Source organism: Malus sylvestris, chromosome 14, assembly GCF_916048215.2.
Source record: "Malus sylvestris chromosome 14, drMalSylv7.2, whole genome shotgun sequence".
Taxonomy (NCBI): domain Eukaryota; kingdom Viridiplantae; phylum Streptophyta; class Magnoliopsida; order Rosales; family Rosaceae; genus Malus; species Malus sylvestris.
Window position 1 is genome coordinate 19,849,749 of NC_062273.1, and position 12,947 is coordinate 19,862,695.

The 12,947-nt window shown below is 36.9% G+C and overlaps 1 protein-coding gene and 1 long non-coding RNA gene across 6 annotated transcripts; one reads left to right on the forward strand and one right to left on the reverse strand.

Moving 5' to 3' along the window:
• The first annotated feature begins 3 nt into the window (after positions 1 to 3).
• On the forward strand, positions 4 to 12,444 carry LOC126599925 (uncharacterized). Of its 5 annotated transcripts, XM_050266401.1 has the most exons (16): positions 24 to 189; positions 275 to 397; positions 7,463 to 7,615; positions 7,683 to 7,799; positions 7,952 to 8,027; positions 8,122 to 8,174; positions 8,325 to 8,382; positions 8,556 to 8,684; positions 8,936 to 8,988; positions 9,070 to 9,112; positions 10,025 to 10,086; positions 10,204 to 10,251; positions 10,421 to 10,540; positions 10,634 to 10,698; positions 10,800 to 11,158; positions 11,445 to 11,860. In XM_050266401.1, exons 7-14 carry the CDS (start codon positions 8,335 to 8,337, stop codon positions 10,680 to 10,682), a joined length of 552 nt encoding a protein of 183 aa, XP_050122358.1. In that variant the 5' UTR covers positions 24 to 189; positions 275 to 397; positions 7,463 to 7,615; positions 7,683 to 7,799; positions 7,952 to 8,027; positions 8,122 to 8,174; positions 8,325 to 8,334; the 3' UTR covers positions 10,683 to 10,698; positions 10,800 to 11,158; positions 11,445 to 11,860. The 5 variants fall into 5 exon arrangements, with proteins under 5 accessions (XP_050122360.1, XP_050122361.1, XP_050122358.1 ...); XM_050266400.1 differs by lacking the exons at positions 24 to 189; positions 275 to 397 and adding an exon at positions 11,950 to 12,444 and having other exon boundaries at positions 7,460 to 7,615; positions 11,445 to 11,749; XM_050266404.1 differs by lacking the exons at positions 10,800 to 11,158; positions 11,445 to 11,860 and having other exon boundaries at positions 13 to 189; positions 10,204 to 10,238; positions 10,634 to 10,793.
• LOC126599927 (uncharacterized) lies at positions 9,888 to 10,414 on the reverse strand. Its single transcript, XR_007615304.1, has 2 exons — positions 10,221 to 10,414; positions 9,888 to 10,068 (listed from the first exon to the last, which is right to left on the reverse strand). It is a non-coding gene; the product is annotated as an uncharacterized LOC126599927 (long non-coding RNA).
• Positions 12,445 to 12,947: the final 503 nt, after the last annotated feature.

Consider the following 12,947-nt stretch of genomic DNA (forward strand, 5'->3'; position numbering starts at 1 on the left):
GATATTCTTATTTACAATGTGTCTGAGGATACAACCATGGAACCAATCACTCCACAACCATTGATCCAAGAAGTTACAGTATCTTCCACCACCATTTTATCCTCCACTTCAATAGCAGAAACAAGTGGACCATCATATAAATGAAAACGAGTCCAACAGGAAAGCTTTCTTTACCGGTGATGAACACAGGTTCGTATTATGTTCCTTTTGTAATTACCAATTTTAAATCATCATGTACCCATATATTCTAACACCAACTTCCCATTTCAAACAGTGAGTTGGAAGAAATATCAGAGACCAACCTAAAACAATTTGATGAGGTTCCTATCAAATCATTGAAAAAAAAACGTCTCCAACTGGTGCAAAAAGAGACATCACACCACCAATAAAAGACTAGGTAATATACTTCAGCTTTATCATTTCTTCCACTATAAACACATTTATCTAATATATTTTGTTTTGTTTTCTGTGATTAGGTTGTTTTGTTAATGATCAGCACTATTATACCAAAACTGCAGCTGCTCCACTCAAAATCATATAATATCATCTGTTAATATATGTCAAAACTGTTCCAAGTGTTTTATGACATGTAAATCTCTTTTTCCTCAGAACTTGGCAATGTTTTTTGCATGTTGATACACTAGCGTCTGTTAGTTTTTGGTATTTCATTGCTAGTTCCAGTTGAAAAGCAGTTACAACTACCAAACTATGTTAGATAACTGTAATAATTTTTGCATGTACATATAACAGATGACTGTAATATTTAAATCTCAGGTTATCCAAATTGAACTGTTTACTTATAAAGTTTTTCTAACTTAACATTGTATCTGTTGTAAATGATGGGTATGTTTGCCCACATGTGTATAGTAATGTGTATAGTAAAGTATCACATGTGTACTATATACTCATAAGCTAAATAGTAATGTTTTGTAATTTTCCATTGAAGTAGCTCTATAAATAGAGCAATTCAATTGTGCAAAGATTAGTGAATGAGAAGAAGAAAGAAAAGAGAAATATATCTAATAGCAATAATATACATTACTTCCTCTGCAACAGCTTGTGTCGGTATATTACTCTGCAACTGCTTCGTTCCTTCACCGAGTAAAGGTTATCTCTCTATAAATTTTGCCTATTTATAACACGTTATCAGCACGACTCTCTAATCTTTTTCTCATTTCCTTTCACCGAAAGAAAAAAAAAAAAAAAAATGTTTCCTCTAAGGTTTTTTCTGTTCTTCTTCTTCCTCTCCCTCAATTGCTGGGTATACCCTCGCGAAGAACTGTTTGCACCATGTTTACTTCTAGTTCTCCAACTAACTGTCACTTATATCTTTGATTTCTTGTTTGGTGTAGATATTGACTACTAACCCACTGATTATTTATGCAATCCAAGATTGTGCGGTTCTATCGCCTATCTTGGACTGCAGATCTAATTTTACTGCAAATTTTAAGTGGAGCGGTATAATCGCCCGCTCTATCCTGCATATTTAAATTTTCCCGTTATTTAATTTTATTGCAATTTTAGGTGGTGTGAAATAATCACCCATCCTGCTTTGCATATTTAAATTTTATTGCAATTTTAGGTGGTGCGGTATAATCGTCCACCCTGCTTTGCATATTTAAATTTTATTGCAATTTTAGGTGGTGCGGTATAATCGTCCACCCTGCTTTGCATATTTAAATTTTATTGCAATTTTAGGTGGTGCGGTATAATCGTCCACCTTGCTCTACATATTTAAATTTTCCTGCTGTTTAAAGTAGTGCGGGATAATCACCCATCCTATACTTATTTCGATGAGAATGGTGCGGTACAATTGCCCTTCTCATTAATTGTGTAAATCTCGAGCCTGAAGTTTCGAGTACTTATCATTTTGGCCTGAAGATCAAAAAAATTTGTAAGAACCAGAAGTTCTAACAATATATTTCTCCAGTACACATATTACTGCAAGTTCTTACACACCTCATTTTTCTTTCAGAAAAGAAAATGGCGAACTTGGCAAAGCTTGATTTTGCTGCCCTGGACATTACTGGAAAGAATTACCTTACATGGGTACTGGATACCAAGATCCATCTGGAAGCAGCAAATCTTGGAGATACCATCAAGGAAGAAAGCAGTTCATCCTCTCAAGATCGAGCAAAGGCCATGATTTTTATTCGTCGCCATCTTGATGAGGCACTAAAGAGCGAGTACTTAACGGTTGAAGATCCGTTAGCCCTTTGGAATGCCTTGAGAAGCAGATACAATCACCAGACAACGGTGATTCTTCCAAAAGCTCGCTATGACTGGACTCACCTAAGGATCCAGGATTTCAAATCAGTGGCTGAGTACAATTCGGCGTTGTTCAGAATTACCTCTCAGATGAAACTCTGTGGGGATACTATCACTGAGGAGATGTTATTGGAAAAGACTTTCAGCACATTCCACGCCTCTAACATGGTACTGCAACAACAGTATAGAGCGCGAGGCTTCACTGAATACAACCAGCTGATATCTGTGCTCTTGGTGGCTGAACAGAACAATGAGCTTCTCATGAAAAACCATAATTCCCGACCTACTGGATCAGCACCGTTCCCAGAAGTGAATGTTGCGTCCCTTGAAAGAAATACCATATCCTCCCGTGGTAATAATTACAAACGAGGACGTGGTCACAAGCAAGGTCGGTGGAAAGGAAAAAGCAAGAACCATGGTGTCCAGTTTCACAACCAGGTTCCAAGGTATAATCCAGGCCCGAGCTTTAAAAATACCAATCGCCAGAAAGGAAAAGCTCATGTGAACACTCCTAGAAATCATGAAGGAGGTTGCCATAGGTGTGGTGGCAACGGACATTGGGCGCGTACTTGTCGCACCCCAAAGCATCTGGTGGAACTATATCAAGCCTCCTTCAAGGAGAAGGGTGTCGAGATCAATTTCCTTGACCAGGCTAAACCAATGGAAACCCCTGATCCAGTGACCAATTTATCAGGACAGTTAAACACAACCCACCTGGATGCTACAGACTTTATTAATGAAAGAGGGAATGAAGTTTATGGGTCCGATTGAATTATTTATGTTTAATGTACTCATGTTATTTGTACCTGTGGTTTAATGCTCGCATTTTCAATTCAATAAAAGTAGTATTCCAGTATGAATAAACTGCTTTTTCTTTACTCAGAGATCATGGATAAAAATTATGGTTATTCTCAAAACAAGATCAATGGCGGAGACTTTTGTCTTGCAGATAGCGCAACCACGCATTCAATACTTCGAGACCGAAAGTATTTCTCGAATTTGGTACTTGCAAAAGTAAAGGTAACAACAATATCAGGACCATCAGATGTAATTGAAGGCTCAGGAAAAGCCCAGATTATGTTACCAAATGGAACAATATTGTCTATAAAGAATGCATTATATGCTACTCGGTCCATTCGAAATTTGTTGAGTTTTAAAGACATACGTTTAAATGGATACCACCTTGAAACGAAAAGTGTAGAAAATGTGGAATATTTATGCATTACCTCCAACGATACCCAGAAGCGTATATTGGAGAAGTTGCATGGTTTATCTAGTGGATTGTATTGTACATACATAAAGACAGTTGAGGCATATACTGTCATGAACCAGAAGTTCATTGATTCAAAGGTTTACATGCTTTGGCATGACCGTCTAGGTCATCCAGGATCCACCATGATGCGTAGAATCATTACCAACTCTAATGGACATCCATTACTGAGCAGACACATTAATGTCCCGAATGATAATCCTTGCAAGGCTTGTTCCCAAGGGAAGTTGGTAATTAGACCATCACAACTAAAGGTTGATGATGAATCCCCATCATTTTTGCAAAGAATTCAAGGGGATATTTGTGGACCTATTCAACCACCTTGTGGACCATTTCGATATTTTATGGTTTTGGTTGATGCATCTACCCGATGGTCACATGTTTGCCTATTGTCTACTCGAAATGTAGCTTTTGCGAGACTTCTTGCTCAGATAATTAAGTTGCGAGCACAGTTCCCAGATCATCCCATTAAGTCCATTCGACTTGATAACGCTGATGAATTTACGTCTCAAACCTTTGATGATTACTATATGGCACTGGGCATTAATGTTGAACACCCTGTTCCTCATGTCCATACTCAAAATGGTTTAGCAGAGGCATTTATCAAGCGGCTTCAATTAATAGCCCGCACTCTGCTCATGAAAACGAAATTGCCAGTTTCTACATGGGGACATGCCATATTACATGCTGCATCATTGGTTAGATTGAGACCCATAGCCAACCACCAATACTCATCAATACAACTCGTGTTTGGACATCAGCCAAATATTTCACATTTACGAGTTTTTGGTTGTGCTGCTTATGTGCCTATTGCACCACCACAACGAACTAAAATGGGACCTCAGCGCAGATTGGGAATTTATGTGGGTTTTGATTCACCATCTATCATTAGATATTTGGAACCTTTGACTGGTGATGTGTTTACAGCTCGTTTTGCTGATTGTCATTTTGATGAGACAATTTTCCCGTCGTTAGGGGGAGAAAAGACCGTTCCAGAAGAACGACAAGAGCTAACATGGGTTGTTCCCACCTTATCTCATTTTGATCCAAGAAGCACTCAATGTGAAAACGAAGTGAAAAGAATCGTTCATCTTCAAGGTATTGCTAATCAAATGCCAGATGCATTTAATGATGCTTCGAAAGTGACACAGTCATATATACCGGCTGCAAACGCACCTGCAAGAATTGATGTCCCTGTTGGACAAAATAAAGTGGCAGCGAATGATTCATCCAGTGCACGCCTGAAGCGTGGTAGACCCCCAGGTTCAAAAGATTCAGCTCCTCGAAAGAGAAAGATGAGGGCCCAATTGAACCCAAATGATATCATTCAAGAAAAGGAATTGAATGATAAATCCACAATTCGTGACTCTGTACTTCCAGAAAAAGAAAATGTCCTTGATGAGACACATGTCCCTGAAGAGACAGAAGTACATGAAAGCAAAGAAATATCCATAAATTATGCATGTACTAATGAATTGTGGGATCGAAATGAAATAATCATCGATGACATGTTTGCATTTGCAATAGCCACTGAAATCATATTAAGTGATGATATTGAGCCCCGCTCTGTTGATGAATGCAAACAGAGACAAGATTGGCCTAAGTGGAAAGATGCAATCCAGGCAGAATTAAAATCCTTGGAAAGACGAAGTGTTTTTGGACCAGTAGTCCAAACCCTGCCTGGTGTGAACCCCGTAGGTTATAAATGGGTATTCACAAGGAAACGCAACGAGAAAAACGAGATTGCAAGATATAAAGCACGACTCGTTGCACAAGGTTTTTCACAAAGACCTGGAGTTGATTATGAAGAGACATACTCTCCTGTAATGGATGCAATTACGTTTCGTTACTTAATAAGTTTGGTGATTTCAGAAAAACTTGACATGCGACTTATGGATGTCATCACCGCGTATCTATATGGAGAATTAGATACTGACATATATATGAAAGTCCCAGAAGGACTTAAGTTGCCTGAAGCAACTAACAAACCACGGGGTATGTTCTCAATCAAATTAAGGCGATCACTATATGGGCTGAAACAATCTGGGCGAATGTGGTATAATCGTCTCAGTGAGTATTTGATTAAAGAAGGATATGCCAACAATGTCATCTGCCCTTGTGTGTTCATTAAGAAATCAAATACTGGATTTGCTATAGTGGCAGTATATGTCGATGATATGAACCTAGTTGGAACCCCCGAAGAGCTCAACAAAACTGCTGAATATCTGAAAAACGAATTTGAAATGAAAGACCTTGGGAAAACCAAATATTGTCTAGGCCTGCAGATCGAGCATTGTGTTAGTGGAATTTTGGTCCATCAATCAGCTTACATTGAAAAAATACTGAAGCGATTTGGCATGGACAAGGCTTATCCACTTAGCACCCCAATGGTCGTTCGTTCTTTGGACATTAAGAAAGATCCATTTCGTCCAAAAGAAGATGATGAACTGGTCCTTGGTCCAGAAGTACCATATTTGAGCGCAATAGGTGCTTTATTGTATTTAGCACAATGTACTAGACCAGATATAGCTTTTTCAGTTAACTTGTTAGCCAGGTACAGCTCTGCTCCAACAATTCGTCATTGGAAGGGAGTCAAAGATGTTCTACGATACCTTCGTGGGACAACAGATATGGGTCTCTTCTACTCAGACAAGCCCACAAATGAACAAATCCTTGTTGGATACGCAGATGCTGGTTTTCTCTCCGATCCGCATAAAGCCCGCTCACAAAATGGATATGTGTTCACTAATGGAGATACTGCAATTTCATGGCGATCAACAAAGCAAACGCTAGTTGCAACATCTTCCAATCATTCGGAAATAATTGCTTTACATGAAGCAAGTCGTGAATGTTCTTGGTTAAGATCAATGATCCATCACATCCGGAATTCATGTGGTCTACCTTCAAAGACAGACACTCCAACTGTCATCCATGAAGATAATGCAGCCTGTGTCGCCCAGATGAAGGAAGGATTTATCAAAGGTGATAAGACTAAACACATATCTCCAAGATTTTTCAGCGCACATGAGCTTCAGAAGGCTAAAGTTCTTGAAGTCAAACAAATCCGTTCCAATGAAAATTTAGCAGACTTGTTCACCAAATCTCTACCAAAGTGCACATTTCAGAAGTTGGTACAGGGAATCGGATTACGTCGGCTTACAGATTTGAAAAATGCGGAATCAGGGGGAGATACAATTCAGGGGGAGCATCCATGATACATGCATGTTGTACTCTTTTTCCTTCGCTTAGGATTTTTCCCACTGGGTTTTTCCTATCAAGGTTTTAACGAGGCAACCTAAGCATGCTCAACACCATCCGGGTAAAGTTGTACTCTTTTTCCTTCGCTATGGTTTTTTCCCACATGGTTTTTCCAAGCAAGGTTTTAATGAGGCAACTGATGTTGATATGTGGGCATCCAAGGGGGAGTGTTGTAAATGATGGGTATGTTTGCCCACATGTGTATAGTAATGTGTATAGTAAAGTATCACATGTGTACTATATACTCATAAGCTAAATAGTAATGTTTTGTAATTTTCCATTGAAGTAGCTCTATAAATAGAGCAATTCAATTGTGCAAAGATTAGTGAATGAGAAGAAGAAAGAAAAGAGAAATATATCTAATAGCAATAATATACATTACTTCCTCTGCAACAGCTTGTGTCGGTATATTACTCTGCAACTGCTTCGTTCCTTCACCGAGTAAAGGTTATCTCTCTATAAATTTTGTCTATTTATAACAGTATCACTATTTTTACATTATTTGTAAACTATTTGATATAAATTTTAAACCCGCGGCGCGGGTACTCCTTTCTAGTATATAGTAAAAGAAAATAAAAAGCCCAAAACACTGTTCTTCGGCCAGTGTTTTGCCTTTTTTGCCCTCGAGTTGCTCTGTAAATTTAGGTTTTTGTGTGTTTTATACAGTGAAATGGCATTTTTGACCCTGGGCGTCCAACATAAGTTTCCCGACTTCTTTTCCTCGGAAACCGCAGAGAAATCAAAAAGGAAAAAACTGTGCTCTGCACATGATCGGCGATTCGATTCCGCTTCGTGAGATCTGTGCGATCTTTGCTTCAGGTTCCTCTTTTAATTGCTATGTGTGTAGCAGCTTTGTTCAGTTAGATATCTAATTGTTGATTTTCAGTTAGGGTTTTGAGGATCCAAATATCAATTCTTTGTGGGTTTGATTTGTCAAGAGTTTTGCCTTCTGGGTAGTTCTACCTTCAGCTCCAGAAGAACCTTCAATGAAAAAAGTTACCAGGTTAGTGATTGCTTTCAAAAAGTTACCCAATTGGATTTTTTCTTACTGTGTTCAAGAGAAAGAAGAAAGGTAAGAACTTTCAGCTGAGATAGTGCCTAACTCTCAAGTGTACTGTAATTTTTTATCATTTCCAAAATTACCTTCTATAACAGAGAAAAGGGTGATGAATTTGACAAAGTTTGATGCTTTTTAGGATCGGTAGGCCACCATTTCTATCTGACTCCACAGGTAGTTTTTAACTTTTTATATGTATTAAGTTTTTTTTTAATATAAATTTTGAGTGATGTTTCATTCTTAAGCGGTGGTTTTTTTCGCTTTGCAGTTTCCAGTTTCTATTTGCACAAAGAACTTTCAGACAGGGTATAACTTCTTCAGGTGCGTGCTCTATATATTTCTCGAATTTCGATATCTCAAATCGATATTGTTTATTAGATTTTGCTTTCGATCTGATTCCAATTGAGTTCGATTTCGAACTTGAATTTATATTCGATTTTGATTTACACATGTCCTATTTTTTTTTTGAAGAAATTTAGAGATGAAGGAATTCAAGTTGGAGACTTTGAGTTCAGGTTTTTTCAAATTTGTACAACCTCTTTCTCTATTTTCGTTAAATTTCTGGAATTTTTTGTATAATTTTATGAAGCGTTTAATTTTTTTTATTAATTAAATTACAAATAAGTATCAATGGCCTTCATTTGGTACCAATCAATCAAGTGAGAGACGTGTTGTCTGAATGTTTGATTTTGCTGGAATTAGTCTCTCCAAGTAGGAGAAAGAGAAGGATCTGAATGGGAGCAAGGCACGACACGGAACAACCAAGCTCATGAGAATGTTAACGTTCAAGGGACTCGGGGGAGGGTGACTGATCAACTGAAAAAAACTGAGGTATATGGTTTTTCTCTTCGAATTTCATAAACATGAATGTATTTACATCTAATATTAACGGTACAAGGAATCAAATAATTAAAATTTGACCTAGAAAAATATTAGTTAAGTAAGCCGGTTCGCAAGTGTGTGCAGTGCACATATAATATGTTCAATTTCTTGAAAACCATCTTTATTTCGCAGATTAAACTGAGAAATTTGAAAAACCCTGTTCGAGATTTTGCTTGAAATCATGGTTTGGGATTAAATAGCAGGGTCAGATCCAGTATTCCGAGAAGTACTTCAATGATATCTATGAGTACAGGTATGCTCCTTTCTGCTTTGTTTTCTTTCGATTTTTCTTCATATTTTATAAACTTTTTGTTTGTTTTCAATGTTGGTACAGGCATGTGGCTAAACTGCTCCCAAAAAATGGGCTTCTCTGCGAGGTAATTTATTAGGGTTTCCACTTTTTTTTATTGTAATATGTCCTTTTAAGAAATGCTTTGAGATTTGTTTGTGTTATTTTGGGTTTTGTGTAATCTTGGAATCTTTCCTTTTTCTTCAGTGAGATTTGGGCTTTTCGGTTTCGTTTACAGTTCTTTTGAGTGTCCATGAATTTTCAATGCTGGGTTTCTGTGGATTTTGTTATTTGAAGAGGGAAACTATGGATTGGTTTGTTACTTGGTACATACGTTTATATGCATCAAATTATATACATTCCCTCCTACTCAAATGTTCAAATGTATTCATTTATGTATGTTTGCGCATTCACTTTCGTATACGTGCGTTAACTGCCATATATACAATACACCCATTTAGATTTGGTTAAATGAATAATGTACATATACGAATCGGTCATTTCACACATATAGATTGATAGTTAGATTGAATCAAAATTTCGTGAATTGGTCATACACTTTATGTGATTTCTATGCGGGAATGCTGGTGAATGCCTTATTTAATTTCCAAGAAATTGAAGCTGAGAATATGGTATTTTCCTTTTGCTATGGAGAGTAGTGGATTGTGTGGTGCAGTAAATATGAGGCCCAATAAAAGTGTTTTTTTCCTTCTCTTATATTCATCTGTTTTCAATATTGGATTGGATTTGCATTAAGGGTTTTGTTGATCTGATATTATTGATAAAATACTAGAAAACCCACCTGAACTTAAAGCACTTTTAGGGGTTTGTTCTGCTTTTGGTTCACTTAATATTCATACCTGTTTATGTTTTTTTTTTGTTTTTTTTGTTTTTTTTTTTTGTTCTGTGTAAGAATGTCTCCAACATGGTTTCTTTTTCGCACATTCTTTCAATAATTTAGATTGACTTCACCCCTAGTCCATTGACAGTTACTTTGTAGACGTTAGGGATGGGTCTTCTTCTTCAGCTTAGTTGGCACCGTACCTTTAGCAGAGCGTCTAGGTAATGCGACTGAGTAAGTGGTAGCTTTTTGTTTAAGCATTAAGTTATCTTAACTTTGCTAAGGCTAATTCTTAAGTTTTTCATTGTTCTCCTAACTTTATGGGTCTTCTTCTTCAGCTTAGTCGGCACCGTACCTTTAGCAGAGCGTCTAGGTAATGCGACTGAGTAAGTGCTAGCTTTTTGTTTAAGCATTAAGTTATCTTAACTTTGCTAAGGCTAATTCTTAAGTTTTTCATTGTTCTCTTAACTTTATGTTTTTTATTTTTGTAAATATCATTTAGTAATTTACTATAATCTGATTGCTTTATCATTTGATACTCAATAATTTCTCCAGGGCATCGGATGTTCAACTTAACATCACAAGTAAATTGCATTGGTTCTTTCCATTGAATTTATGCTTTGGCCTTGCTCAACTGAAGTCCTTCCCGAGAGACCTGGAGCACCAGATTGTCCTGTAAGTAGCACTTCAATTCTTTCTTCTTTTTGCAGAAATAATGCATTAAGCACTTGAACTGTTAATTGATCCTTTTCCATTTGCATGTTGCAGTACTTTATGGAGACTCAAAGATGCAAATTTGTATAAGGTGCAAGTTTAATCATCCGAAGGACAAAGTTACTACAACTTTCCATAAAGTGGTTCCAATGATATAGTTTCATATATAATACTCTTACACTCTCTTTTACTAATTTTTGTTACACAATCAATCACTCAGATCATACTATTCATAGAGTGGTTCAAAGAATTCCAAGAGCTTCATTCTTGCTCTACTTCGAATCGAAACCGAATACTGCCTATCGAAATTTTCTCACCCTTTCATTCCTATCTCCTCCACCTCTTCATCCTTGCTCCACCGTGAATCGAAACCAAAAGTTGCTCATCCAAATCAATTTCGGTTCACTCAAATCCTTAGAACCCTAAAACCCAAATTTCTCCAGATCATTCCAAAATTCAATGGCCAACACAAAACCCAGATCCCTAAACTCACTCGATAACGTGTCAAAGGCTGGGCATCCAGTTCTCTCATGTGGCTCCCGTTGGATCCAGTATGCTTTTTCTGCTGCCAATCTACAGGTAAAGCTTAAATTTACATACAATTTTTTTTTTCTTGATTGGAATTTGGGCTTTTTGTTCCTCCTTAATCCCAAAGTTCTGTAATTTATGCAACTTTGATCGAAAGACCTGTTTTTTATTGCTGAAAATTGTTAACCCCAGTTTAGGTATTCATTTGCTCATTAAAATCGCGTTTTGGATTCCGTAACTGAACCTCCTTGCTCCTTTTTAACTCTAGAATCTTCAGTATACATGTGGGTTTTGCTTTGAATTTGATAAACCTCTCTGTGTTTGTGAGCTGATACAGTTTTTGGGTACTGAGTCAAAATTTTGTTGGATAGGAACCCATAAACAAGTATGAGGAAGTGTGTGAATCATCACTCAGCAAGGGTGATTGGTGATAGAAATTGGGTTATTCCATTCATTACTGGCTTTATCATATTCATTACCCTCTTTTTCTTTAAAGGGTTTTGGCTCTGGAAGGAGATGGAGATCGGTGACAATGATTGGAGTTCATCACTGTGTGGATGATCCCAGTGTAGCGTTTTCAACTCTGGTGATTTGTAGGGTTTTGGGGGCATGAATTTTGGGGGATTTCGTTTGGATTTCTGGGTAAGCAATTGCCACCTCTATTCAACTTAAATTTAGTTCCCTTTTTTTGTTTCTCAAATTTGTTTGATGGAAAGATTGTTTTATCCTTTACTAAACAGTTTTTAGGATTAATAGTTTTGATTTCTTTTGAATTTATTTTTTATTTTATTTTGAAGCCCTATAATATGTATGGTCTTGATCATGTCTTATTTTGGTGGCAGTTAGGTGTCACTAGATGGTCTACTAAAGCAGCTAAGGGTATTGGAATCAGTTATGGTTGATTGGTGGTGGGGAATTGTAGAGGGATATGGTTGACATGAGTATAATTGGAATGGATGCAAGAGGCTCTTTTAGATGGTACAGGCCTGTTTTATATAAATACGTTTTTTCACTTGCAGAAGCTTTTCTCTCTCAGTGGGCATATAAACACCACCTGTGGTTAATTGTTTTGCAATCTTTGTGGTCATTTTTATTCTTTCCATGGTTTCCTGTAATGCTTGGCAAAGTTTTGAGAATTAGTCTCTACAATGTGGGAACCAAGGAACTCACTTCCCCTTCATGCTCTGAATTCACACTCAGTCTGGAGATAATCATTTGGGCATGGTTTCTCTCTAGGATAAAGCTTCTGTCTGTCTATATATATGGAATTGGGTTTGTGTAATTAATGTCAAATAATTGAGTGAAAGAGTTAAGCTCTCCTTTTACGCAACAAACAATCCCTCTCTTTTTGTAAACCAATCCAGCCAAACCTTTCTTATATGTCTTAAACACACACTCTGTGATAGTAAAGATAAAAATGCATTTTTTTTAATGAAATGATGTGGGTTAGTCAAGTTATATACAAGATTTTGTTGTCGGATTATATTATAGATGAATAATAAATATTATGTGGATTCAGTTGCTTTCATTTATTTTTAAATAATTTACAAATGAGTGCTAAATTTTGATTACGGTTTCAAACCCGCAGCAGAGTGCGGCCTTCTTTGCTAGTCTTTGTCTATAGGTCGAATTGCCTATGGTATTATCATATTGGGCAACCTCTGTTGGCATATGTTCTTTTCCTCTGTTTATTTATTCTATGTTTTGTTCTTCTATTTAAGTCTTAATGTCATAATTTTTTTTTTATAAAAAATGGTGTCAAAAATTCAAAAAGATTTTCTTTTTCTTGAGTCGTTTTCTTCTAGTTAGACCTTCCATAAGTCAATGATAATAATTCGCT

Excerpts from the sequence above, each read along its gene's own strand:
- LOC126599925 (XM_050266401.1), top strand. The coding sequence starts at position 8,335 with ATGAAGGAATTCAAGTTGGAGACTTTGAGTTCAGGTTTTTTCAAATTT. Across the intron at positions 8,685-8,935 it reads ATCAACTGAAAAAAACTGAG|CAGGGTCAGATCCAGTATTC; the intron begins GTATATGGTTTT and ends GGGATTAAATAG. Across the intron at positions 9,113-10,024 it reads AAAATGGGCTTCTCTGCGAG|ACGTTAGGGATGGGTCTTCT; the intron begins GTAATTTATTAG and ends GTTACTTTGTAG.